Below are 27,046 nucleotides of genomic sequence, written 5' to 3'. Positions count from 1 at the left end.
GATAAAATCGACCATATGCGGCCATTTGCGACCAAGTTGGTCGCGTGACCGCTGTCAGTCGCCGGTGTGAATGAGCCCTTACGATCATGCTTCCTTAAATACATTAATGAGAAAGAAAAAGTACTCAGTACTCTAGTATAGAATGTCCGCAACATTGGCTGATGTGCAAGCCGCGGTCCACAGTGCTATACGACAGCCTACGCTCCTTCAGCGTTTGTCGCTAATAATGAATTTTTGTGTCTCAGTAGCGGAGGCAGACCGCTGAAATGTAATGTGCATGATCATGACTGATAAGAGCCGTAAACCCGGCACGCTTCAAGCGTAATTACGTTTCTTATCAAGATACAAGCAGTAAAGTAATAAGTTGAGTCCGGACGTCGTCATGGACTCAGCGCAAGGAGTGCCATTATTTCTGCAGGACAACCGAGAAAGAACAGCGATGTGTTTGCGCCAGTAACGGGTAGCCACGATAACAACAGGCGCTACACTGCACCGGTGTTTTTCCAAAGCACCACATTTGGTACAAAAATTAGTCGCTTCAAAAATATTTAAACTTCTCAAAAGGTCGACAAAAAGAAGACAGACACAAGATTGGTCTGAAGGTGACGACACCGACGGAAGAAAACTTCGAGCTCATCACCAACGTGAAAGTATTCAGGTAAGGTTCAATCTGTTTTTGTGCCATGGTGATATAGTGAAGATTGCATACCATGACAATAATAATGTAAGAAATGCAGTTAACAAAAGCTCGGAGTTCACACTCTCATAGTAAGCTTCACCAGACGTCGAAAAATTAACCGCCTCTTTGCTTTGATACAACGTCCCTGTAGGACGTGTCCTACTGTTTTTTTTTCTTTCACCACGATACCATGAAATAACGCGTATTTTACTTAGCGATGTTCGCTTAAGATAAGCGTAAGTATTGAAGCTACTTTTGCGTGATAGTTGCTTTTATTCTCACAAGCCTTGCTCTTCCAGCCATCCATCAAGCATCTCTTGAAAAACTGGACAACATACTAGAACTGCGTAGTAGAGTGGCGGTGCGAGTTCCTGCACCATAATAACTGATAGAGATGTTCTCAAATTCATAATACTTAGAGTTTACTATACTTCACACCACACTTTACCACTGCAGTCGCCACAGTTATATGTGGAGCTGGCGAAGCAATTCATCAGGACAAATGAATAAATAAATGGTTGAGGAACCATGAACCACCAATAAAAAATTACACAAAAACGAGGAAATCGCCTAAGCAAGTACGCTCTCGCCTGTTGCTCTGCACTGGGAGAGGGGAGAGTGGAACAAACGATTATGGTGAGACAGACGCGATGTGTACATGATATATCAGCTGCTATATGTGTGAATAAAGAGTTCATTTCTCCAGTTCGTTTAGATAAAAGCGCATTTTGTTTTCCAGACATATAGATATAGGTTAGATCGATACATACGTGCATAGATTCATCACATGGCGGCTCCTCGCCTTTACTTTTCGTACTTAATTGACCCGTCCACTGGTGGCAATTGAAATCTACAACACATTCATTTTTCGTCGTTGCTGACGAGTAGCAGTACATTTCGCAAAAAGTATGAATTTTCTTGTAAACCAGTGGTAAGTTTCTGTTCTGTTCTGCTATACAAAAGAGAGAGAGAGAGAGTGAGAGAACAAGGATAAATGAAAGGCAGGCAAATTAGCCAGGACTGAGCCCGGTTGGCTAACCTTCACTGGGGGAAGGGGAAAAGGGGAGGAAAAGAACAAGAGAAGGAGAGAAAGACCCCTGTTGATGTCGCCGACGTTGTGGAAGTTGTTTGCTCTATATCATCGACGGTCACTCAGTCCGGTAGCCTCCAGAAATCGCTGCCGTTGCTGTGGAGATATTGAGGTAAAGAGTACCTCAGCTACTCCTTTTCACCAAGTTATGCAGCAAGAAATAAAGGAATAAATGATAATGCTAACAGAAACAAAGGAATATGACACATGCTTAAGAGATATTAGTGCCGCATCTAGCTTTACGTTACACGCGATTATTTTAGCTTATTGTTCATGTTTTAGCTTTGAAAATGATGAAAGCCGCTGTCCGTGGTGGTGCACACATGGTCTGAAGAGGATAAACAATGTTTTTCACACACAAGAATATCTTGTCGCCATCGCCGGTCTGTAGCTGTCATACATATACTCAAGAAGCTTAAAATGCTAGAATGAGCACCGTTGTTCTGATATGTGTAGCAAATAAGGAGGACCCGAAGCACATGCTGCCGCCATTGAGACTTCCTTTGCAGACGACGCCACCAAAACTGTAATAAAATTCTTAGCAGAAACACTTTCATCACGTGAGAGAGATAATTTATTTGAAGGAAGGCAGAGAGGTCGGCCTGAGCTAGCATGCTCTAGCCTGCTACTCTGCACAGGGGGAGGGGGGAACGGGGACATAAAAGCATCACGCATGTGGAAGAACCTTGTGGCATAACACGTGATGCTCTGTCCTGCTGTTTTCGCCGTCTTGGCTGCGTGACAATTTCACGGAGTCAAGGAAAACAGCAGCTGCGCTTTTTGGGTCCACATTCCAAAACCGCTTAGAACAAATCCCGTGTGCCATGCACGCGAGTGCGTACTAGCCACTGTGGAGCGGCTGGCTTCGCCCGGAAGTCGATTGTAATGGTTGATGAACGACGTGGAGGAAGCAGGTGTGCACAGTCCACCAACGGTTGTGACGCAAGAGGGTTTCGCCGCACTGTCTACACGCGATCATTGAGCAGTTCAAATAAGATCTTTCATGCTACCTCGATTGGTATGCGGCTAGAAGCCAGCATGCACGTTTTAATCATACCCACTATATTTTCTTTAACTTTACATAGAAGCCTAGAATATGGCGAAATTGTTGAGTGTGAGTTGAGGTTTCGGTAATGGTTCTGTAAATTGATTCTTGCATCCTAAAAAAATGACAATGATTGTCTTGAATTGGTTTTGTCATTAAAGGGAGGCCTTAAGTAACTTGGTTGCTGTAAGGTTATTAGTTTTTTGCGCTGATAATTTATTAAACGTTTGACTAAAAGACCCTTATATGTTCTACTATCTCTATACATGTGCATGGGGGGTAGTCCAACGTAACATAGACCATGTTTGACATCCGTAGTGTTGCTGTTCTTGTGAAAATTCCAATTCAAGCGCGATAAAGAACAGACAGTAATGGTAAATAAATGATTGTGTACAAAATTTCGAGAGACGTTTGATTCAATTCATTTTCTTATCCGTTAAAAATGAGTTGCTTAACACTATTTTGTAGGCAGGGGTGAACATGGCTGTTCTTATACTGAACTGGAAATCGCTCAGCCACGCAATATCTGTTAAAAAAAGAAAGGCTGTTGCTTCGCATATCACGACACGAGCCGGAGTGGCGAGTCTTCTGCCATATAGTTCCGCCAATGAGAGCGAGGTCGCGCATTCGACACTCTTGCATGGCAGCCGCATTCCGGTGGTGGTGCAATGCAAGATCACGTACGTTTCGAAAATTAGGTATGCGCTGAAGTACCTGAACTGATCAAAATCAGGTTGGCGGGACATGCGCTAAGACGCTGCGTACACCCAAGGTTTGGTTTGGTGCGACAAATAGATCGATAAATGTCTAAAGACGACACAACCAAGTTGTCTATTTGAAATTTTCAGCCTTCTGGGCGAAACAGCTCTTAAATACCGGAACGTATTCGAGCACTTGTTCTCGAGTAGGCGCCGCTGGCAGTTATGGTTTCACTTTTGGTTCGCGCATATCCTGAATTTGAACGTTTCTTACGATTAATCAGGAGCGCGTGTCTGTGTTACCGACTCATTGTCGCGAAATCTTCTGACTTCGCAAAATTTTCATTAAGCTAGGCGTCTATAGGATGGCGCAATCTTGCAGCATCGTCATACATTTTGTCCCGAATGAAAGTAAATGCAAGAAGCGGGGTTTTGGAGCTGTCGGCATGCGTTACACAATCACATTGCAGTAGAATGCGTTTGCCACCTCAAAAGGACTGTTGTTCAATTACACCCGCTCTTTTTTTTTTTTGCCTACTTCACTCTCCTTTTTTCGCTCTTTCAAAACATGCGACCTCGTCTCCACAACGCTTCCGTAACGCAGCATCTGAGACATGCTGTTTGAAGAGGCTCTGCAGCTTGTCGGTGAATTCGGCGTGTTCCAATGGCTGCTCATCGTGTACCTCGTGGTGTTCGTGGCTCCGATGCGAGTGATACCGCTGTTCGCACACATCTTCACGTTATTGGAGCCGCCGCACTGGTGTCGTCAGCCCGAACTCGAAGATGTGTTCAACTTGACGCGCGAGGAAGCTCGAGCCTTGGGTGTGCCTCGCGAGTCCGACGGGAGCTGGAGCAAGTGCACCATGTACGAGTTCAACTTGACAGCACTCGACCCCTGGACGGTCGGACAGAACCTGAATGCAAGCTTGCCCGCCAGAGACCTGCTGCCCGTTGTGCCTTGCCAGTTCGGTTGGCACTACGACCACTCCGTCATCTATCCGACCATCGTGTCCGAGGTATCCAGCGAAATATTTAGAATCTTCCTTTTATGACAATTCATGCTGAATCAGAAAACACTGCAGAGAATCAGGGCATTGTGAACATAAACCAGCCGAGGGTACACGCATTTATGTAGTTGCTTCTTCTATAGAATAATAATAAAAAAGTCATTTCGATAAACATATGTAAGCCGCATGAAAAAAAAAAAAAACTACGTTAGTTTCTTCTTATGGTAGTTTCTCGCAAATATACCGAATAAATTGCTTTCTGTATTATTTTATATATACAAGAGGTTTTACCAATTTTTGTGGTGGGTACTATAATTAGTATTATCAGCAAGCAAAAGCTGGCCATGAACTTTAAACTCCAACTCACGTTGTAACTGCTTTTATAGAAGTGAAAAGCTCACTACAAAAAAAAGTTTTTTTTTCTTTTTTACGCCAGTGTTTTTGGCCTGCCTAGTCATCGCAGTTCTTTGAAATGTGCTCGCGCTACACGTGCAATGATGGCGAAAAAAGCGTTGCGTTGCTTAGAAGTAGGATAATATGCATGTTTATACAGACAGGAAGAAATAAAATAAAAGTGATCGATATGGGTGAAGCCGATGCTTTTTTTTTACAATCATGAGGTTTAAACCCTGATAATTTGACACTAAAGACCCTGCAAGAGTTCATTTAAAGTGGCACAAGGAATCCTTAGAGAATCGGTGAAAGAGCCGATTGAAATATTTCGAGCTTTTGAATTGGTAGAACTCTACCGAGAGCCAAGATTAAAAGATTTCAAAGGATCGGAATTATTTCCGCTAATTTATGTGTGACTTGTTCAAAAAAATAGTGCCAGCATTAAAAAAAAGAACAACCAAGCATTTGTCGTCAATAACTTTTTAAAAACTACAATCACCGTACTCGAGAACGATTTCGTTTTCTTTTTTCCAAGATGGATTGGGTGTGTGGCCAGACCTGGAAAGCGTACATCTCAAACTCGCTCTTTTTTGGGGCCATGTCCATCGGGGTGATTGGGATCGGCGCCATAAGCGACAAGTAAGTTGGACTCTCATTGTTCGTCTTCGTGGCTGTCAGTAGCATTTGATCTCAATTCCAGCGGATGACCTGCTGGAAAATTACACGATGAATTGTTTACCTCAAAGCTTGGGAAGAGGGTGAGGCGGAGGGACAATGAAGTCGCAGTGCGGTGACGGCGAAGAAGCAGAAGCACTACTAGAATTAATAATACGGAATTTTAAGTTCGCCAAATAAAAGCTGGTAAGCCTGGGAGGCTAAGTGACAACAATAGTAGCGAGCACGATCGGCGGTCATCGATCCCATGGCTCGAGTCGGTCCGGTATTTGTACATACATGTTTTTGTGCACATTCCAGAAGAACTGGTGCTCTTGCAGATACGAGATTGCATCACGCTATTAGCACTGCACGTCCGATATGATTAGAAACGCCTGCCTCACTACCGAATTGATCACAACCTTCACCAAATTTCGGCACAGCAAGCACATTTTGCGCTGAATGATTAGATGATAATAGCGATAAAAGCGGTGGAAACGGTTACAGACAAAAAGGAAAACAAGATAAGTGTGACAATATTTGCCGTTTACAGGTCTATAATGTCATAAATGGAAGGGTATTTTGGTCAAAAAAAAAACAAAAAAAAAACAAAAAACAAAAAAACGAGAAGACATAAGTTAAAAAAAGCAAAGGTCGGCTTGCTATATCATTTATTCATATGATGCATGTCGATTTCTTTTTGTGCAATAAGGTTTGAACTGTCTACTCTGTAAACTTACGATTTTTCTTGTCTGTGCCAAGCGTGTGCGGGAGACTTACTTTCCTATTGAATTAAACTTTGTCATATATATATATATATATATATATATATATATATATATAATAACGCCATTTGCACATGTTCTCTCCCATATTCGGATCTGTGTGTTGCTATAAATTATATGGCATTATCGAGTGTGGCAGTTAAGGGGCATATGGCTTCTTTTTTTTTTTCGATAAGGCTGTCTTTCATTGTGATCCTTTACAGCTGCGAAGAAACCATTCCTTGGGAAACACTATTCTATCATTAAAGTCAGCTTCAGTCGCTACAGTGTTGTAATAAATGTTATCGTATTACTTGAGATACCTCACGAGAGCTATATGTTCACAGGACGCACCACAAAAAATCGGAAAAACACGATTATTTTTGTCATGTCCGCTTGCGTTCTGTTGTGTTTGACATTTCTGTTGTTGCTGATGTTGGCGCCATTTTCTGGAGCCAGCATGTATAATAATCACAATAAAAGTAAATTATGCATTGAAATAAGAACACATTGACGTGAGGTTTTGTTTCTCCTTGCGGATTGCTAGCAAAAACAAATTAAATTACAACGTTCAGCTCCTGTGCGTGTTTACCATCTAAGGTGCACATTGTGAATGTAGTACATGACCTGTCAACCTCACTCAGCTTCTCTTTGTTAAGGCAGTGAATTCGTATAACGATTCAGTCGGTGTGTCAACATGTATGTGAATCAATCTCCTGGCAGAATCGGCCGCGTTCCCGTGATGATTGCAATCTACATCCTGGCAGGGGTGGGCGCAGTGACCACCTACTTTACGCAAGACTTCTATCTTTTCCTGGTCACTCGGATCATCCAAGGAGGTGTTATCCTCTCCATCAGCATTATCCCTTTCGTACTGGGTGAGTCCAGAGCCTATTTAATTTTTTTTAGCTACGCCCAGCAAATTGGGCTTAAACTGACTGGGTTGGTATTGGCACGGTATCGCGTAGTAGCGAGAACGACTGTTGAACAAAATGTTGTGATGTACAAGAAGGCGGGGCAACTCGAAGAAAACTCTGAGAATTACATCATATTTATTTGTTGAGCGAGGGCAGTGTATTGTGTTAAAATTCCTCTCACTATGACAACGTACTCGCAAAATATAGAAATATCTCCGGACGCCTTTCCTGTAGGAATTAGAAAGAGAAATAAGAGGAAGAAAACCCCGAAATTACTACTCTAATTAATTAGCAAGACGTGGCATCGTAACCACTATTAACGATAAATGCTGACAATTTTCCCTCAATTATTTTATCCAGACGAGCCTTATTCCAAAATCTTGAATATATTTTGCAAAGTGTTTCTTTTTTCTAACTACGCAAAAAATTATGCACACCCATTGAGCGATATGCTTTGTCTATTTTGGAATATTAAAAAAAGAAAACTTGTAGAGCCTTTCGGAAGGCTACTTACTTTTGAGTGACAATGAAACGCATGTGCATGCTGTGGCCCTGACGCAAGTGCTTTTTTTTTTTTTTTTTTTACTCTGGCTACTGCTGCTATGTATTCTGCAGCTCCTAATACGAAACCAGTTTGTATTAACGTGCGCTGAGTCTGGTACGATCACCGAGTAGCTTGTTGTTAGTCAAATGTAACGCTGTCTAACAGGTATTTCACCCTAGAAACGTCAGGAAAGGATCTGGGCCAGTAATCCCGAAAGAGGTGGTATGCTACAATTCGTAAAATCAGATGGAAGCCAATAGTGCTGCTGGACATGGTATACTATGGAAGGCGGCCAATCAGCGCCAAACAGCACTAATGAAAGAAACACTTTTGTGAATTAGGCCCCTGGGAATTGACGTAAACTCATATCGTTGGTCATGCCTAACAAATCTTTGAAGCTTGAGTGACGTCATTAAAGCAAGTAAAGTTGAGCGCTTTGACTTGGAATTTTTCGACACGTGTTCAAGAGGTGAAGCTACAAGTCGTTAGTTGTGCTAAACGTCGGGTTGGATTCCGAGACCACGATGAAAGGATGTGTGCGCGTTCTGTTGCAGCGCTGGAGTATGTGCCTGCGCAGAAGCGGATGCTGGTTCTGAGTGCCTTCCGGTTCGCCTACCCTCTGTTGGGAGTTTGCATGCCGTGGGTGGCGTACGCACTGGCCCACTGGCGCCTCCTGAACGCTGTCGTCGTGCTACCCTGCCTCGCCGGACCCGTGGTTTCCATGTAAACATCGCCCCTTTCCCACATTATTACGGCACGGATAAGTTTGCTCGACCTAGAATGACTTCCATTGGGAACAAACATAGTCAGGGCAGCGTGCAAAGGAATCGAGCGATGGCGATATGCCACAGAAGGCGTCGCATTTTTTTTTCACTAGGTAGAGTAGCTTTTTGCTATGGAATCCCTTCACTTGTAAGCCAGCGTTTGTGGTGTTTTCATTTCTGTTGAACGCCTGCAGTAATACTGTGCTTTGATAACGAGCTTGAATCGACCGACGCGTAAATGTGACTTCGTCTTAAGGATGTTCGCTGATGAAATAACTTTGCGATGCAGATACCTGCAGAGTTTTCTTAGCGGCATTTTAGACGTTTGCGAAGCCATATGTTTGCAACACTCATGAAAATTGTATATAGAAAAAAGGCTAACCAAGCAGTCAAATATTTTATAGGTTAAATTTCATGAAGAAGAATGGGCAGTAACCTGTGTTCAATAGTTTTGTGGAACGCCCAAGAAAGAGTGCAGTGTCATATTATTAGTATATAAAAATGATCAACAAACGTTAATTATTTGATGCCGTTAACATCTACATGTATGTCGCTGACTTCTAGATGTATTACTTCGAACATCAATGGAGTTTTGAAAAGACCCCAGTATTCTCAATATTTAAATGAGCAGTGGAGAAACAAGCGTGAAAAAAAGAAAGAAAGAAAGAAAAAAGCGAGGAGCTTGCGCTAAGTCATGGGACAACTTTGAGTACTTCTGAGGCCAGAAATTTGTTTGCCCAAATTTCAAGCAGCCAACCGTTCCCACCTTGTCGCGTACTCCCGGATACTTATAGGTATAAAGTTTACAGTTCAATAAAAACGTGAACAGAAGGTGATGAAAGAGAAAATATGGGCCTCGCAGAAAATCTACATAAGCGGGTAATTTCAATCGAATGTCGCGGATAACAATTTTTTTGTGTGTTTTTGTTCTTCTCGAAGTTTCATACCGGAATCAACCAGGTGGCTGCTGTCGAAAGGACGGACCGATAGAGCGAAAAAAATCTTGCTTAGTGTCGCCCGTGTTAACGGCAAGCAAGTGGAAGAATCGGCACTCGACTCTCTCCAGGTGAGTTGTTTATCTGATGATATTGGAAATGCTGGTAAATGTCGCCGGTTTTCCCGCAACATTTCAATGCCTAATGAACATACAGAAATGACACGAAGAAATGAGCAGACGAGAACATATGAACACACATACACAATGACTTGGCGTTTACATTAAATTGACGAGCAGTGCAGTAGGCGCGACTAGACGTTTGCTACGATGTGCATACAAGCGTTCAGGCACAGAAAACAAGCAATTGAAGAAAACAGTTGGATATATAACGTAACAATTACTCACAAATGATAAAAGAAGAATAAAAAAAAATTAGCCAGCTTCACAGATTTCACGTCGCGAAGGCTGATGAAACAGCGGAGCTTGTGGCTTATACTAGCTTTTACTTAGCTATAACTTGGCTTATGTAGAGCTCCAAGTCGGGCTGGTTGGTTGACATGCATGGTATATTTTAACTGCGCTAACCCACACGGACGTCTTGTCTGCCTCGTCCTTGTCCGTGTGGGTTAGCGCAGTTAAAATATACCATGCGACTTGGCTTATACTTAGCGTTAACTTGAATTTTTACTTAGCTTTGACTTTTGCTTTTACTTAGCTTTAACTTTGCTTTAACATCGATTTGTCTATCTTCACGGTGAGCTTCTTCGTAGCGTTGCCGAGACGCAGCTTATCTCACTGTAAACTCTGGATCTGCAACCATCCTCCGTCGCTTTGCTTCAGCAGCCCTTGCTCTGAATTTCGGATCTGCGCGCAGTCATTGAAGCCGCTCCCGAGTAGCATCACGACGCCGTTGACGCCGCGCCTCTTCTTCTTGGGAGAAATCTGCTTCTTCGTCCTAGTCATGCTCAAGGCAGAATGACTGCGCCGCCAGCGCACGCTCTCTTCAGCTCAGGAGAACCCTGCTCGTTATGGTTACGTCATGACTTCTCTCTCTCTCTCTCGCTTAAGCTCCGCCTCAACTACTGCTTGGCGCACACTCTCCCTCGATCTCTCCACCACTACGTCAGCGCTACCCTCTCTTTAGCTCCATCCACCTGCTGCTCAGCGCGCGTCTTCCCAACACCCCCTAGAAATAGTCTAGGGGGTGTTGGTCTTCCTCCTCTCACACGCTCGCCGCTCTCCAAACACCTGCGCCCCGGCGCGCGCTTCTCAACCAGCTGCGCCGATTCTTGGCGTACGCTCGGCACGGCTCAACGTCGACCTTAAACAGCTCCGCTGTTAAAAAGTATGTTCTTGCTCATTTATTTATTTATTTAGGAATTCTGTAGCTCTCACTTGAGGACCATTACAGGAGAGGAATTGTCAAAGAAACCATAAATATCATCACCGACAATACAACAACATTAAGCATTGTCAAACACAAATTATAGGAAAAATGAACAAAGTATACACGTGTAAGGACTGTTAGAAATGCAAGAGATAACAGAAAGCATGATCCATTCTTAAGTATCCCGTTGCCTGTAATACAATTCTAGCTGAGTATAAAATTCTTTAACATTTTGTGCTGTTACAGTGCAGCCCGGAAGGATATTCCATATGTTAATACACGAATGAAAGAACGAGCGTTGGAAACTATCAAGGAGTGTTTTATAAGGCTGTATACTAGTACTGTGATTTAAACGCGCACTGTGTTTTAGAGGGGGACGAATGTACGTTTCCTTGTTTATTGGAAATGGAAAAACAATTTCATTTGTTGTTTTTCTCGTCTTGTTTCTAGCAGTTCCAGGTCGCAACATTTCAACGTGACTGTTCAGAATCGGTTCTCCAATAACGCGAACAAACAAAACGCACAGCGGTTCTCTGAATTTTTTCGAGTTTATCTCGCAAGTACAGTTGATGAGGGCTCCAAACGGAGGAGGCGTACTCCAAAACCGGGCGGACAAATGTTTCGTACACAATTAACTTCAAGCTTTTTGGTGCATGATGCAACTTTGTTCTCAAAAATCAGAGTTTTCGGTAAGCCCTAGAGCAGACCTCTTCCACCTGAAGACGCCAGTACAGATCATGATGAATGATCACCCCTAAATATCTAAAGCTACGTGCATTCAACAAAGGGTTGTCACCAATTTTATAGTCAAAGGAAAGCGCAGGTTTTCTTTCTTGTTATATGAGCAAACGTCGATTTCGAGTAATTTATTTCCATTTACCATTTTATGCACCAGTCATATAAACCTTGGGGGCATCGGTTAATTTTCCTTTGATCGGTTTTATCTGCCATGGTGGAATAAAGTAAGCAATCGTCGGCAAAAAATTTTGTTTTAACAGGCCATTCGAGAACACTAGAAATATCAATGATGTAAATTAAGAACAATAGCGGCCCAAATACTGATCCTTGTGGAACCTTACCCATACAAGACTTCTATTGAATGAGACAAGCAGTTTTCAGTGCGGACGGATTGCACACGACCACTCAAATAGGCTACAACCCAGTTCACAATGTCTGGAGCAATACCTGCATTCTGAATTTTAAAAAGCAATTTACAATGCGGTACCTTATCAAGGCTTTCGCAAATCTATGCAGATGACCTCAACTTGTTCTTGGGTATTCAAAGCTAGATAAAAATCATGAACCATCTCAATGAGTTGCGAAACAGTGGATAAACCGCTTCGGAATCCATGTTGTGACGAAGAGAAGTTATTAGCCTCAAGGAAAAGAATGATATGCTTTGCTATTGCATGCTCTATAAGCTTACAAGTCACAGAAGTGAGCTGATATTGGGCGATAGTTGTTAACTTGACTTCAACTGCCGGATTTAAAAACCGGAATCACAACAGCGCTGCGCCAATCTTGAGGCAGTGAACTGGTTTTCAAGGACTTTCTAAAGATTATTGTTAGATAAAATGACACCCGTTCAGCATATCGCTGCAAAATTTCACTTGGGATCTCGTCTGGTCCGCTTGAATTTTTGGTGTCAAGTGCAAGCAATTGCTGAAATATGCCTGCTTGAGTGATTTCTAGTGGGCCCATTGCGCAAGCTCCCAATTCACTACGCTCATTGTTTCCTTGCTCTGTTCTCGTCTTCGTAAATACTGACTAGAAGAACATAATGAAACAGTTCTAATTCTTTCGCGTGATCATTTCAGAACCGCTTTTTACCTGGCCTATCTCTTCCTTTTTATCGCTTAAGGTGGCGGTCCCACTCCGGCAGCACGAGCACCCCGTTTTCAGTACTTTTGGAGTAACTGTGGCGGCTCTTCTACTTAGGATATAAAGTTGTAGTATATACAATAACAAAGCTTAATTCTTGTAGATTCGAACTATATATAATATAAAGAAATTGATTAATGTGATTTAGAAATAAATGTTCAAGAACAAGCATGAGATACATGGTTTTTGCGAACTGTGTCTCAGTTGTGACCATATTTAGAAGAAACTACCGCACTTACTGCATTGCGGCTTGCTCTGTAGCTTTAGGACATATTTATCTATTCCTAGACGCAGAAAAATAATGTTGAACTTTTACTTTTTGGATAACTTGCTTTTGAAAATTGCCAAATATCGCAATCTTCTGTTGTAAACAGCCCGACAACTACATGCTCAAGGAAGCTAAATTTTGGATAAAGTAGAGTTCAAGGAATTTATATTTAGGACACAAAATTTCATTCGTGTACCTTCATTAGTTTTTCTAATAATGCGGCTGAAATTAAGCAATATTTATAATTCTGGTTCTACTTTTGCCCATTTTTGCGGGAAGGTACTAAAGCTACGAAGCTGCGGTTTAAAAGTAATAAAGGTACATGAATGAAATTTTTCTTCCTTTATGGAAATTCCTTGAACTCTACTTTATCCAAAATTTAGCTTCCTTGAGCATGTAGTTGTCGTGCTGTTTACAACAGACGATTGCGATATTTGGCAATTTTCAAAAGCAAATTATCCAAAAAGTTGAAATTCAACATTATTTTGCTGCAGTCTAGGAAATAGATAAATATGTCCTTTGCGCTCCCCCGTGTAAAGTCGTGCCCGCTTCATATCCAGTGTTCGTTTCGTCCCTGTTTCGTCCTAAAGTATTTAGCGCAAGAAAAAATTAACACGCACCAACTAGCCCAATTCATAGCTTTTCTACATGTTCTTGCTCTTTGCGATATAAACGACTTCACGAGGTAGGGGGAGTTTTACATGGAGACTATAAAAGACCATCATGCTTATAAGCATGAGTATAAGCTTATAAGCAAGAGGTAAATAATGTAGAATAATTACAAGCACTGACAACAACGCACAGAATTAACTGAAACTCACTATTTACCTTTTCTAAAGTATTACATTGTGGCACATATTGCAATTTACGAATTGTAGACAGTGAGTTTGCAAGGCGTATCCACTTCGAATGAATTTTAAGGATAAACACGAGTTTCGAGGTATTCATTGCTAACGTGGGCAACGAAATACATGGGCGTTCCTGTTATATTTGGGCTTCAATGCATAAAAAAGTGTTTTGTTAAGAGAGTAAGTGGATCAACAGTGCATTTTTACGCGAGTTTGCTGGCGGATATCTCGAAACGCGTGCCGTCCTCAAAATTTGTACCTAGCGTATGTGCTTTGCAACCTAACCGGCTACAACTCGTAAATTACAATATGTGCCGTAAAGTAGTTAATTAAGAATTTAATTAGTGAATCCTTGTCAATTGGTTGAATATTTGTCTCGGTTTATTGTGCAAGTAATGGCCGTCTCTTTGAATATGCCAACTTGAGCAATGCAATTTTTCTATCTGCCACAAGTGATTTTTTTTTAAATTCTGTAAAACTTAAAAATGATTACCCCGTATCTCTAAGCATACATCATACGTTAATTTTACAAAATTAATAAATTCACGTCTGTAGTTATGGTTTGACCATAGCAGGGCAACTTCGAGAAAAAATAGAGATAGCACGAGGTGCCAGTGTATATAAAATGACAAGAAACAGACAATGAATGACGAACTGTTTCTTATGAAGGGTGACTTGCTGGGGTAGTTGGCGTTCTGTTGTCTATATCGTGCTTGCGCGCTTTACCCTTAACCCTTTCTGGGCGTTAGATATGAATGTAGTGGAACCATGCCATGGCCTAGCACAACTACACACTATCTCAACACTCCGTGGCTAGGGCCACGGTTTACAGCTGATAGCACTGGGCGATGGTTTGCCTCTTTAGTTTTGGTGCCTTAACGACTCGCCACTGCAGCGATGGGGGTTCGTTTGTGTCACGACGTGTCTGCTTACTACCCGTATACTATATGCATCTTGAAGAGTACGTGACGTGAAAAACAACGTTGAGAGGACGTGTGCCTGCCAAGAACTTTCTTCTCCTGGCGACTACCATCGGCTGCAGGCCACTTTAACTTCATTGCTACTCAGGACTTTGCGGAGGTCGTTTGATACCCTTCTCAACAAGTCAAATGGTCTCTGCTACAACTTGAATACAGCGCACTCGCTTGTTTCAACCAGTTATTTATCCAACCATTTTTTTCGGAATCAACAAACGCTGGATAAGGTGGCATGAAGATTACTCAACAGAAGAAAAATATTAAATGTGTACCAAATGAAGTCTAGATGAGCAGTAGATTAACACTAGACTAACGCTGCACTTTTGCATACCAGTGCAGGAGTTCCTGATTGTGGCACAAAAGCAATGTTGGCTGGGCAGGCAGGGCGCAAGCCGAAAAGAGCAAAGGCAGGAACTATGGGCTCCTGCTTTATGAAAGTTCGCTGAATTTTCACGTGGCCTCAAAATACTATGTATATATCATGCAAAGCTTTAAATTTAGAGAACACTATCTTGAACTGTTATCAGAGTAATTATAACACAGCAACTTGCAAAAAAAAGTAGGCAGAACTTGCACCGTTCTACGCTTTCTGTGTTAGTTCGCGTTGTGTGTGCTTGGTCGTTTAGCATGTTGCACGCCTGTGAGATTTTTATTTATCAACTTTTGGACCAACGACGGTTGGTTCAATTTTCGACATGGAATATAAACTAAACACTCGACCGCGCAGCGCTTGAAACAGCGAAGCTGGGCGATCGTTGCCCATCATTTTCCTGAAGTGCGCGCGAACTTCTCATCTTATTACTCATGATGATGATAATTTCTTTTCGCACGTCTAGGACTTACGGCCGTCACTGCGCATTGCATAGCGTAGCTTGCAATACCGACACCGCGTTCCAGGAGACCCCCTCCGTGAATGCGTCTCTCTCCCTCTCTCATAGCGCGCAAATCCTCTTTACCTCGCAGAGCACGAGCGTACGAAGACGCCAGCTGTGCACGAAGACGACGACGCTCGAACGCAATCATATGGTTCGCATAAATGCACCTTCTGCAAGCGTGGCTCGATAGCGTAGTGGTTACGACACTTGCATTGGGACCGGGAGTACGCGGCTTCGAATCCCGCGTCGGCAAGAAAATAAATTTCTTTTATTTCTTGGTAGTGTCTTGCTACGCACCACAAATTACGGCTGGCTTAAACAGCTTCGCTGTTAAAACTAGTCAGAGTTTGTTGTCTACTTTAGAATATCTTTGACTGATTCTATGCATACAGATTATAGTTGTCGAAAATCTCCTGGTGCATGGTGCATGAAGTTCGGAGAGCTTTCAAAGAATATAGAGGACACCCTCGTGACCAAACTATTCTAATTCTTTATTGTCCGCCACATTCGCGAGAGTGCAATCGTGTTTCAGTTAATTTAATTTTTATTCTGGACACCCTCGTGACCAAACTATTCTAATTCTTTATGCTCCGCCACATTCGGGCGTCGCGAGTGCAATCGTGTTTCAGTTAATTTCATTTTTATTCCGGCGTATATATGTGTTAGGAAATTTGCCAGCCCAAGTTGGATTCAGCTAGCGCAAGACAGGGGTAATTGGAGATCGCAGGGAGAGGTCTTCGTCCTGCAGTGCATGGACATAAATTTCGGTTGATGATGATGATGATGATATCTGTGTTTAAATGTCGCAGTTGCCGAACAAGACCGACGCTTCTAAGAGGTCGTCAACAACGGACGTGTTCCGGTACCCTACACTCCGCAGGAGTTTCCTTATAACACTTTTTCTTTGGTGAGTGAAGAGAAAACGTGCACTTGTGGGATATGGCTCTGTGCATTCGCACGAAGTGGCTGCGATGGAGTGACTGCGACTAATACAAAATAGTGGCAGGCGACGGAACGAGTAGCAAACTCGGCGCACCGATTACATGGTCTGCATGAACATAAAATATGGTTCGACTTAAACGCTTAAAAAAAGAAACAAAAAACATAAAAAAATTGAACAGACTCAATTTTAGTTGACAATTACGTAATGCAAAACACTCGCGGTTTGGTTGAGAATGGTTCTGAAGAATCATAATTACACCTGTTCATCAGTGAATGGTTAATGTTTTTGCGACGTGTTGAAAATTGATGCGGAGAAGCAGCGCATGGTGTTAGTTGTTGCGAAACCCGCCCTTGTGACCAGTGTAATGGTAAAACAGGTTGACCTGATCACTCAGATGTGTCGTGATACCCAGTGACCCAAGTTGATGTCAAAGAGGTTTCATGAAGAGCGGCACATACCGAGTGGCACGTACATTCGGGATCAGCCCACATTTTTAGACTGCACAATCTTCGGCATCGCTCCTGGAAAACGGCCAGGTAGTCGCTAGATAGTCGTTACAGAAAACTGGGTTGAACTCGCCAAGAATGCTTTACATTAGTACTGCTTACAAAATTATTTCATGCATCTTCACCGTTACTGTGATCAATTCAGCACTTGCGTATTACAGTGTCTCTTGGATTGCGCCAGTTTACTCAGTTAGAAGCGGATCGACGGACAGAAAAACAATTTGGGGGGGTGTCGGCAAACAAAGGTTTGCTTTAGTATCTCGAGGTGGCTGCACAGTAATACGCTAGCAAATCTCCTGATATTAGGTGGTTTTAGAATAGGGGGCCCTAAAAATAGGGGGTTCCTAACCATTAGCGTCTCACCACACCGAATGCGCCGAACCCAAATGGTATATTTGGGTTTGAGTTCTCGCAGGCCCCTAACGCTCATTTTCAAAAAATATATCGTGGATGCGCAAAACTCCCTAAACCTGCTTTGTGTCGTCTCACCGTCGTCGCGAACATCTCAAAAACGCGTCAACGCCTCCTCATTGGAAATAATAAATTCTCAGTTATACTTTTCATCCTGTAAAGTATTACATATTTTAATATTTCACGTTTTCTTTTCTCTGGCATTCGTGCAGTTAGGGCGGTGCAATCGCGTGACGATAACGCAATCCTTTTATAAAGCACCTTCCCGACTGGGCAGACCGCGAATGCAAAGCGGCCGCTTGTTGGGGCACCCCAAGATGTAGAGCCACATTCTAAACCTCCCTACTACCATGCGTCGTTGTAATGCTTTGTGTGGATTTCCGTTTTCACCGTGTTATCACTGTTATCAACAAGTGGCTCGGCGCAAAACGAACCCACAGTATCCGAAATCTTTCGAACGGTACGTCACCGATTCCACAGGGAAGGAGGCGTGTCTGGGCGGTAGCCAGCGATTTCGTTGGAATGCACAGTGAGACATGTGCAAAAGCGGATGCACTTGACCCGTGAGATTAGCTTCGACGATCGACGACCGTGGTCGCCGCTGTTGTGATTTCAATGTTGCCCGTCTTATGGGAGCACGTTCTCCCAATAAAGAGTTACGCCTGTATTCAGAAATGCATCTTGAAACTCACGCTTGACTTGATCTAAATGACGCCTCGCGTGAATGTGCCCAAGAAGCTCATTGCGTTTCTTTCGGCGGGCTCCCAATAGGCGTCATTTAAATCAAGTCACGCATGGAATACGGGGGTTCGACTCCTAACATCACACTTTTGAGAATATTCCTTGTTCTTCACCATCACTACAGCCTGGCAATATGTAACTATAACTGTATTCTGTTCATTTACGTATTTGGAAGTGGCCCTTTGTGTGTGTCAGGCCTCATGCGTGCGTTCACACCTCATGTCTGAAGGAGGGAATAAAAGTAAAAACAAATTTAACTCAAAATGAAAGGACGCATAAATATTCAAACAGTGTGTGACTGTGTGCGAGTAGTTAAGAGGGTGATCAGAAGAAAATGACTTAAAATATCTACCAAAAGAGTTAAAAATATTTGAAAGTTCAGCATTAAAGCACACTCTTCGTTGCTTTTATAAGTAAAACATCGTGTCAATACTACTTTTATTGCGATAGCAATTATATGGACACGTTGCCGTGAGGTTCCGTATCAAGTCCAAGGGCGATAAAATCGTCGGCGCATGCCGTATGCTGTATGTGCGAGTGAGAGCGTGCGAGGGTGAGCCGGCGATCGCGGCTCAATCTCGCGCACACAATGGAGGGAAGCGGGAAAGAAGCGCACCGTCTCCCAGTAGCGCGCAACGCTCGGGAAAGGTGGGTAGGGAGGGGGACCGCGCGCGCCCGCCTGGGCCGCTATATCTTGAAAGCAATCTTCCGGCGGGGACTGAGTGCGCCCTGCGCTGTGTTTTAGCGGCTTATTTCGCGTTGATGCGAGCGGCAGCACGAAGGTCAATTCGCTTGCTGCTGCTGCTGCTGTCGCGCTTACCCACTCCAGCGTTTTGACAGCGAGTCTCCGTGGTCATCGAGTGAGATGCGTTCATGTTTGCTTGTGTGCGCGTGAAACCATGCTTGTTAATTTGGTTACTATGCCTATGTTTACAAATTTATACGGCTAATAAAACTCATATCCTTACTTTGTATAGCTGTACACTAATTTGCTATCGCAAACGATGTTTGGCCTTTCGGGCGAAACTGTGACCTAAAAAACTTTTTTTCTAATAATGGGCGTCCGTTTACCTCCCTGAGCAATATGAAGGGCTTCGCCAAAATTGCAAGGACTTCGAGCCGCCACCAGAGGCCACCAACACCAAACTGCCGGCTCTTTCAATAAAGTTTACTTCTTCTTCCAGTACACTGTGCAGTGGCTCAACATCTATAACCAAATGCTTGACGAATCAAAATATTTAAGAGAAGGCTACGCGGCATCTACTTCCCCGTTTCCTCTGATCCAGATGTCACGAGCAATCTTTGTTTGAAAACTAATTATATGATCTTTTTTATTTCATCGCGGTACGTGTAAAGATGGCCCCTAAACAACGGACCACTGAAGCTTCGTGTTAGCGGAGAAGTCATGGTGCGAGCGTTATTTTCACCGTCACATGGCGTGCCGGGACGCAGGTTGATGTCGTGCCTGACCTACTCGGCCGGGCAGCTGTACGCTGCCACTGCAACCGACGACCCATTCGTGATGACGTCGACGACCAACGCCATGGACATATTGGCCACGGGGCTGGCTCTTCCACTAGCCGACAGGTGGGGTCGCCGACCGAGCATGGTGTGCGCGTACGGCCTGGCTGCTCTCTGCTATTTGGGCGTGGCAGGCTTCTATGGTGAGCTGGGCTAGACTCTTGTTGCTACTGACGAGAAGTTCGTCTGCAGTTCTGCGGCATCAGCAAAACAAGAGATGACCTCCCGAAAACCGCATCAGCATCTGCGGGATTTACTGAATCTGGGCCGCGATCTTGAAGCAATGCGCCTTCTCCTATGCTATTTCTTTTTGTGCTTTTCGAGCTTCTTCAGTGGTCAGAGCGACGCTCCGCCCGCGTTAAGAGTGAAATCACCCGGCTGTGAACAGTGCGTGGTGATGAGAGTGGCAGAGAATTGAATGGAAGGAATCGCTACAAGGTCGCTGCCCGGGTGTCGAATTCGATATAGCACATAACGCTTCGGTAATGCAACATTGCTAATTGATCGCTAATTGATCGGTGCGCCGTCACATAGTCTTCATTTGGATTGTCTGGATTCACGAATGGATGTCATAAACATGCGGAGCTGTCGTAAGTGGCAATAAACTCCGGATTTATATATATATATATATATATATATATATATATATATGAATGGCTAATTTGCCGCATGTAAAGGTGCCGTCCAGTTATAAATGTTTTTGATGTTCGTAAAATTTGCCAATACCGCTCCTGGTTTGCTGGCGAATTTATATATTGCAGCAAATATATATGTAAAAAAAGAAAAACCTGTGTAACGCAGCATTTCATGCCTCAAACCGCCAGTGTACTGCGGTGTTCTGTGTTCTGTTACACGGGTGGGGAGGCCGTAACGCTGCGCATAAGCGAATAAAATATTGTTAAAATTAATCTGGCGCTGTTGCACCACTGTGCCTCATTACATGTGTGACTACATTTATTTGCATTATTATCGCTGAAATTCCAGAATGTATACCAAAGACAAGCCAGCACTTGGCATGCTTGCATAAGGTGCCGTCAAACAAAAAATAAAAACGAGCGTGAACGTTTACAGAAGCATTTATTCAGCCTCCTCGTCATCTATGTCGCCGAAAAGTCCATGTGGCACAACAGAAGCTATTAGCTGACTCAGCTAATCGCGAGCGGAATTCACGGCGTTGTTAGCAAAAAGTGAGAACTGCTGAACATTTCTCGGCACCTGCGAACCAGCCAAGCGGAAAGGCCGGGTCATCATCATCATCAGCCTCTTTTTATGTCCACTAAAGGATCTCCTGCTTTCTCCGCGATCTCCTGCTTTCTGGTGTTTTACGTGCCAAAACCAGTTCTGATTATGAGGCATGCCGTAGTGGGGGACTCCAGAATAATTTGGACCACCTGAGGTTCTTTAACGTGCACCTAAATCGAAGTACACGGGTGTTTTCGCATTTCGCCCCCATAGAAATTCGGCCGCTGTGGCCCGGATTTGATCCCGCGGCCTCGTGTCCCTGCGATCTCCAATTACCCGTGTATTGCGCTAGCTGATTCCAACTTGCTTCTGCATATTTACTAATTTCATCAGCCCCCCGCCCCCCTAATTCTCTGCCCTCCTCGACTGCACTTCCCGTCCGTTCGTACATATTCTGTGACTATAATGGTCCACCGGTTATTTACCCTACGCCGGGTATATCGCACCAAATGGCTGTTACGGACTACTCCTCAGCGCGCACAGCCATTTTTGCGCTGTCCTGAATTGTCTGTCGGCATTAATAAGAAATTTATTTGCCAAACAAAAATTGTCTTTTGGTTTTAGCAATGGGAGCTCTTTTAACTCTTTCCATACCGCGCCCATTGGGCATAGTTATCCCTCTATCGATGGTTTGAAACGCCGCTTTCGAGACCTTCCGCGCCGCTCACGGACATACTGCGCTATCGGACGTGAAAGAGGAGAACTATATTTTAGATTTCTAAGCAGTTCGCTTTTTTTTTCCCGCGAGGCGATGATTTTTAAACGAGCTCCGAAGTTTCGCGATCGTCATAGCAGAGCGCAAAAATGTCCGGCTCCGGAAACAGCACGCGCGCTTCGATTTTGCGATTCCGCTGCCTCTGCGGTTGATCTTATCGATGCATCGAATAGCAGCGAGTCAGAGGATGCTGAATTTTCGTCGGACTTTGAGTCTGAAAGCGACGACGACGCAAACCAGCCCGAAACATCGGCGGCCGCAGCCCGGCACGCCCAACTGTAGTGCTTGCGGTTAAATGTTTGGAGCGGAATACCCGTTGAATAAAAAAATTAGATTTTTTCGGAGATAGTGCCTAATAGACGGCAATACATTTTGTATATCTCATAATTTTCGTAACTTTTTTTCTTAGTATACAAACTTTGCTCAATTTTATCGCACAATCTTGATTTTAACAATTTATATTTTTTATGACATACATCTCGTTAATAAAACTTTTATGCGTGAAAAGTGCATTAATTTTGCTTTCTGTTTATGTATTACATTAAGCATTGAGTGCAGTAGTTCCATAAGAAAGAAACATCTGCCGTAACATACAAAAAACACCTATTTCCCCCATGGTAGGGAAAGAGCTAAGTAACAGCTATATAGTAACAGCGTAAGGCTACACAGTCAATCTTGTATTTCAGGGAAATCAGCTGCAATATTCGCCATCCTGATGGTGGGCCGGTTCGCTCTCACCACTGCCTACAACGTGGGCTACCTTTTCGCTGCTGAGATCTACCCGACCGAGATACGGTCGCAAGCGCTATCAATAAGACAAGCCTTTGGCTCGCTCGGAAAGTTCCTCAGCGCTCAAGTCGTACAGCTGGTGAGCGTTTGATTTTCTTTTAGAATGTCATAAACGGAGTATACGTACAGTATCTCGTTCATTTCTCTGGCTTACTCCTCTGCACAGGCGTTCTACGGCCGCTTCCTGCCTCTGTTTGTACTGGGCGGGCTGTCTTGTGCGTCGGCGCTCATAACACTGCCTCTTCCGGAGACCAACAACCAGCGGCTGCCGGAAACGCTGGAAGAGGGCGAGGCGATGCGAGAGCTACCCAAGCCCTGGTTCCCGTGCCTAGCAGAGAAGAAGCGGGAGCGAAGCGGAACGGGCACTCGGGGTCGCAGCATGTCCACCATGTCTGCAGCTACTATCGATAGTGTCAGTCCGCATTAGAAGAGCACGAATGTTTATGAGATCATTATAACAGTGCGGCGTTGAAAGAAAAAAGTACTGTCGTAGACAGGCTTGACACAAGAAGAGAGCTAATGACGCTGCTAGCGGACGGACACATTGGCGGAGAACTAAGCCACCGCAAGATTTTCTTGAATCACGTGGCAGCCCGGTTGCCAGACAATGCCCTAGGGTTAATGTCCTGGAATAGCGTGGCTATTGTTGCGAAGAACATTTCGCTCGATGAGTCACTGCTAACACGAGAATGAAGTAACACCCGAATTAGCGACTGTTCAACGTCATGTAAACTTACAATGTATCGCCAAAACACGTCTGACAAACATAAACGCTGATTTTTGTATGACTGCAACTGCTTATTGGTGTGCTAGGTGAACCAAGGCCACAGTGCCCGAACCCCTGAGTTCATCTCGTATTCTAAGACACCGTAATTTATATATTGTGGGCACTTATTAAGCTATTCATTGTCATCTGTACATGATCATCATAACCTACGTGAAGTTCACTGGGGTGCGTCTTCATCATCGCTTGTGGGGCTTTCTCTTGAGTGTGAGCTGTGCTTTGGGCGTGGTCGGCTCGCCGTATATCGACGCGTAATAAAGGTCGCTGATAACTGCTGCGTCACAATATGTAATTACTGTAGACTACGCCCAAAGTGTTGTGAATTTAGGTCGCTGTGAACTAGAATGGTTGTCACTTGTATGAACTTAGTGACAAATTTTGAAAAGCATAAACCAGCGGCACCCAAACAACATACGCGAAATATACCACATGTTTATTGTATTTTCTTGGCTCTGCTGGCGTTGCAGATATTATATACGGCTACAGAGTTATTCTAGGCAGGTATTTTCTAGGGATGCCTTATGCCTTATTCTATACCAGTCTTATCATCCACCGCTCATGGCCGACTGATCCCGTTGATAAGGTGAGCGGACCACTGACCAAGCGCGAAAAGCGCGAACAGGCATTAGCATCGGAAAGGCATCGCTACAAAATACCGGCCCTAATCTCATTTTTCGTGTAAAGGGGATACAAGGCGCACGTTTGGACCACACTCTGGTGGATGAAGTGCTACGTGCCCCGAACATAATTAGGACAGTGATTTGGGCGAGATGGTCCAAGCTCATGGCGTGAATACAGCGCAAAGCACTGCAAGTGCGGGAAGAGCTGGTTAGCGGTAACTGGTTCGATACACAGGCGTTCGCGTTTGTTCATGTTTCCGCTAACCACTTCTTCGCGCACTTCGGTGTATTGCGCTGCATTCACGCCGAGCTACATTTGTTGACACTCGAGTGCTACTGAAAACTCCTAAAACGTATGCGTAAAATGCTCCGCTGTTCTGTGGGCCCCCCGTGTCCAAATTAAAAAATGTTTTCATTTTAAAACATGGTTTTGTTACTCACGCACAATGTAGCGCAAGCGGAACACAAGAGGCGACAGAAAGACGGGGCACACGATGCTACTAATAGCTGATGGTTTTATTGCACGTGATCGATATATACGTATGTCATCGCGCAACAATATGAAAAGAGAAAAAAGGGCACATACAGAGGAACCTTGAAATCCATACGTCTTAGGTCACTGTCGAAAAAAAAAAAGAATTACTTTTTCAGAGAAATATACAGACGGACAACTGACTAACCTTAATCTCTACGGCTTCTACCATTTCCCTAGTACTATGATCACTGTTCTTGGCAGGCCTTGTGTGTGACTGGACAAAGGCGCGCTGCAGATGTAAGCCTTTGCTCATACGTGGGACATACGTATACATCGCTCACGTGCAATAAAAAAATCAGGCAAGTTTGCACTCGGTCGCGCAAAGCTTAGGCACAACGAATCTTACTGGCTGCTACTGCTAGGTATTAACTTGGTTTAACTGAACTACGCATGTAGGTAGGCAATATCGAGCGATCATTTTCGGAAGCACCTTCCCTTTCGCGACATTTCGCGTGACTAGCGCTGGACGCGTCGGCGCCTACAAGCGACAGCGCTCCTGGCATGCCACAAACGCAGGTAGGCTAACCAAGTTTGGTACAGTGCCAAGAACGCTGCTGCTTGCCGAAGCCGAACGCGTTGGAGGCTAGCCGCTCGATATCAATCGGCCAGCTTCGCTGTGTCTTGAGCTTTGCGCGACCTAGTGCAAGCTTTCGCCTTTGTTTTAAATGCGAATGCATTTCTTAGTCGGGGCATGTCAGGCGTCTGTCGGTGTCCGCGCGCCGGCAGGTGTTATCTCTCCGCTTTCACTCCCTCTCCCTTAGCAACAGCTGCGGGCGCGCGCGCTTATCCTCGCTCCTAGCAACCGGAGCAAGTGGTGCGGGCGGAGTAGCTGAGAGTGAGTGGAGAGGAGGAGCGCGCTCTGGCGTGTGAGGGCGCTCGCATCGCGGGAACTCGGCGGAGCTCCCGCGTGTGTGGAGAGAGTGTAGGAGAGGGTAGGTGCAGTGCTTCGCCACTCCTTCTCTTGCCGTTCGCTCTCTCTCCTCCCTGCGCCCCACTCTCCCGTTCGCTCGCTCGCACGTATATATAAATGGAGTGAAGCGCGCGCCTCACTCTCGACCGTTCGCTGGCTGGGCGCCTCTCAAGGCGATGGCAGAAGTCGGTGAAGGCGAATGTCTGACGGCAACGGTACCACTAGCAAGAAGTGTAATACAATCCAACCCGAGCATTACACCTCTCGCTGGAGGTGACGTCACTGCAGTAGCTTCAACGTCTTCATCAACCGGAGGAGAAGAAGCGGAAGACAAGGCTGCGAAGCGAAGAGCGCGTGATCCCGAACGCAAGCGAGCGAAGCGAGCTGCCGATACCGAACTCCGTGCTCAGGAAGCCGCTGCGAAACGCCAACGCCGAGCCGAAGATCCGGAAATGTGTGCTCGATACGCCGCTGTGAGACGACAACGTCGAGCCGAGAACGTACCTTCGGGTCCGACTCGTAGCCGCTCCAGAGTCTCGAGCAGGCGCTCCCAGTGCACTTCGGACGCAGACATGGTCAGGAACGCGTGCGGCTGATGAATGTGTAAATAAATGGTTACGGTACAAATACTCGTCTCGTCATTAATTTACGCCATTAAAATTACTACGCCGTGTACTCTCGGCGCAAGAAACGCATTCGCATTTCCTCACGATTCCCTTCGGGGAGGTGGGGGCAATTTTTTTTTCTCCTGGCTCAGCGCACTGCGGATAGAAGAGAGGCGGTGGTCGGGAAAGCAGGGAGGTGGCGAGGAGGAGACTGCGTGCACGCGGTCTCCTCCTCCGGGTTTCCATGGCTACGGAGCGGCAGGTTCTTGGTATACGCACCACAAATTACGGATGGCATAAACAGCTTCGCTGTTAAAAACCTTCAGCTGTCAGTAGCGCCGTCTTCTTGTCGCTGTCTGCGATACACTGTTCATGATGCAATACCAACTAGTCCATCAGTATATCCTTTTAAGATATTTATTGATTAGCTATCTTCTCTAGTCATTGACGAGCTATAGTCATTGGTACTCTGTTTTACGAAAACTGCTGCATGTAAACTGCTTTGTGCAAGAGGCCTAAGGCCTGCATGCACCCACAAAGCAGTTCGTACTCTAGAACCGTTCAAGAAGATATACCGGCCAGTTGTGCTAGCAAACATATGATTAGGAAATCCGGCTGGTCAATGACAAACAGTTTCGCGAACTGTTTGACATTATGCTTTTTGAATATGGACCCAGTGAAAATATTTAGGAAGCAATTATTATGCCAGGGCTGTTCACAAGCGCAAGCGCAAGCCAGAGGTGATGGTTAACATGACGTCTGCGAAGGAGGACTGTCATTGTAAATACCTTGTATTTTCGGTTCTTGTTCCTTGCCGATGAACTGTTCTTGCAGTTTCGTACATTTTGTGGTGCCACAAAAATTTTAAATTAAACACAGCGCGTAACGAGCTACAAGAACAAAATCACTGTTTGCCAATTAAGTCATACTAGCATTCAATCCTTTGTAGAAATATATTATTTTTAGGAAACGCTTTACAGCGTATAGGCATGATCG

General features: G+C 44.5%; 1 protein-coding gene across 1 annotated transcript; it reads left to right on the top strand.

Annotated features, from left to right (window-relative positions):
- The first annotated feature begins 398 nt into the window (after positions 1–398).
- LOC119456491 (beta-alanine transporter) lies at positions 399–24,478 on the top strand. Its single transcript, XM_037718305.2, has 10 exons — positions 399–658; positions 4,117–4,528; positions 5,448–5,551; positions 7,054–7,208; positions 8,346–8,514; positions 9,495–9,621; positions 16,538–16,635; positions 19,782–19,993; positions 22,494–22,675; positions 22,763–24,478. Exons 2-10 carry the CDS (start codon positions 4,127–4,129, stop codon positions 23,021–23,023), a joined length of 1,710 nt encoding a protein of 569 aa, XP_037574233.1. The 5' UTR covers positions 399–658; positions 4,117–4,126; the 3' UTR covers positions 23,024–24,478.
- Positions 24,479–27,046: the final 2,568 nt, after the last annotated feature.

The sequence above is a fragment of the Dermacentor silvarum genome, chromosome 6 (assembly GCF_013339745.2).
Source record: "Dermacentor silvarum isolate Dsil-2018 chromosome 6, BIME_Dsil_1.4, whole genome shotgun sequence".
In the NCBI taxonomy this organism is placed as follows: domain Eukaryota; kingdom Metazoa; phylum Arthropoda; class Arachnida; order Ixodida; family Ixodidae; genus Dermacentor; species Dermacentor silvarum.
The sequence above is the reverse complement of the archived record's forward strand: the minus strand, read 5'-3'. Positions and strand labels throughout refer to the sequence as shown.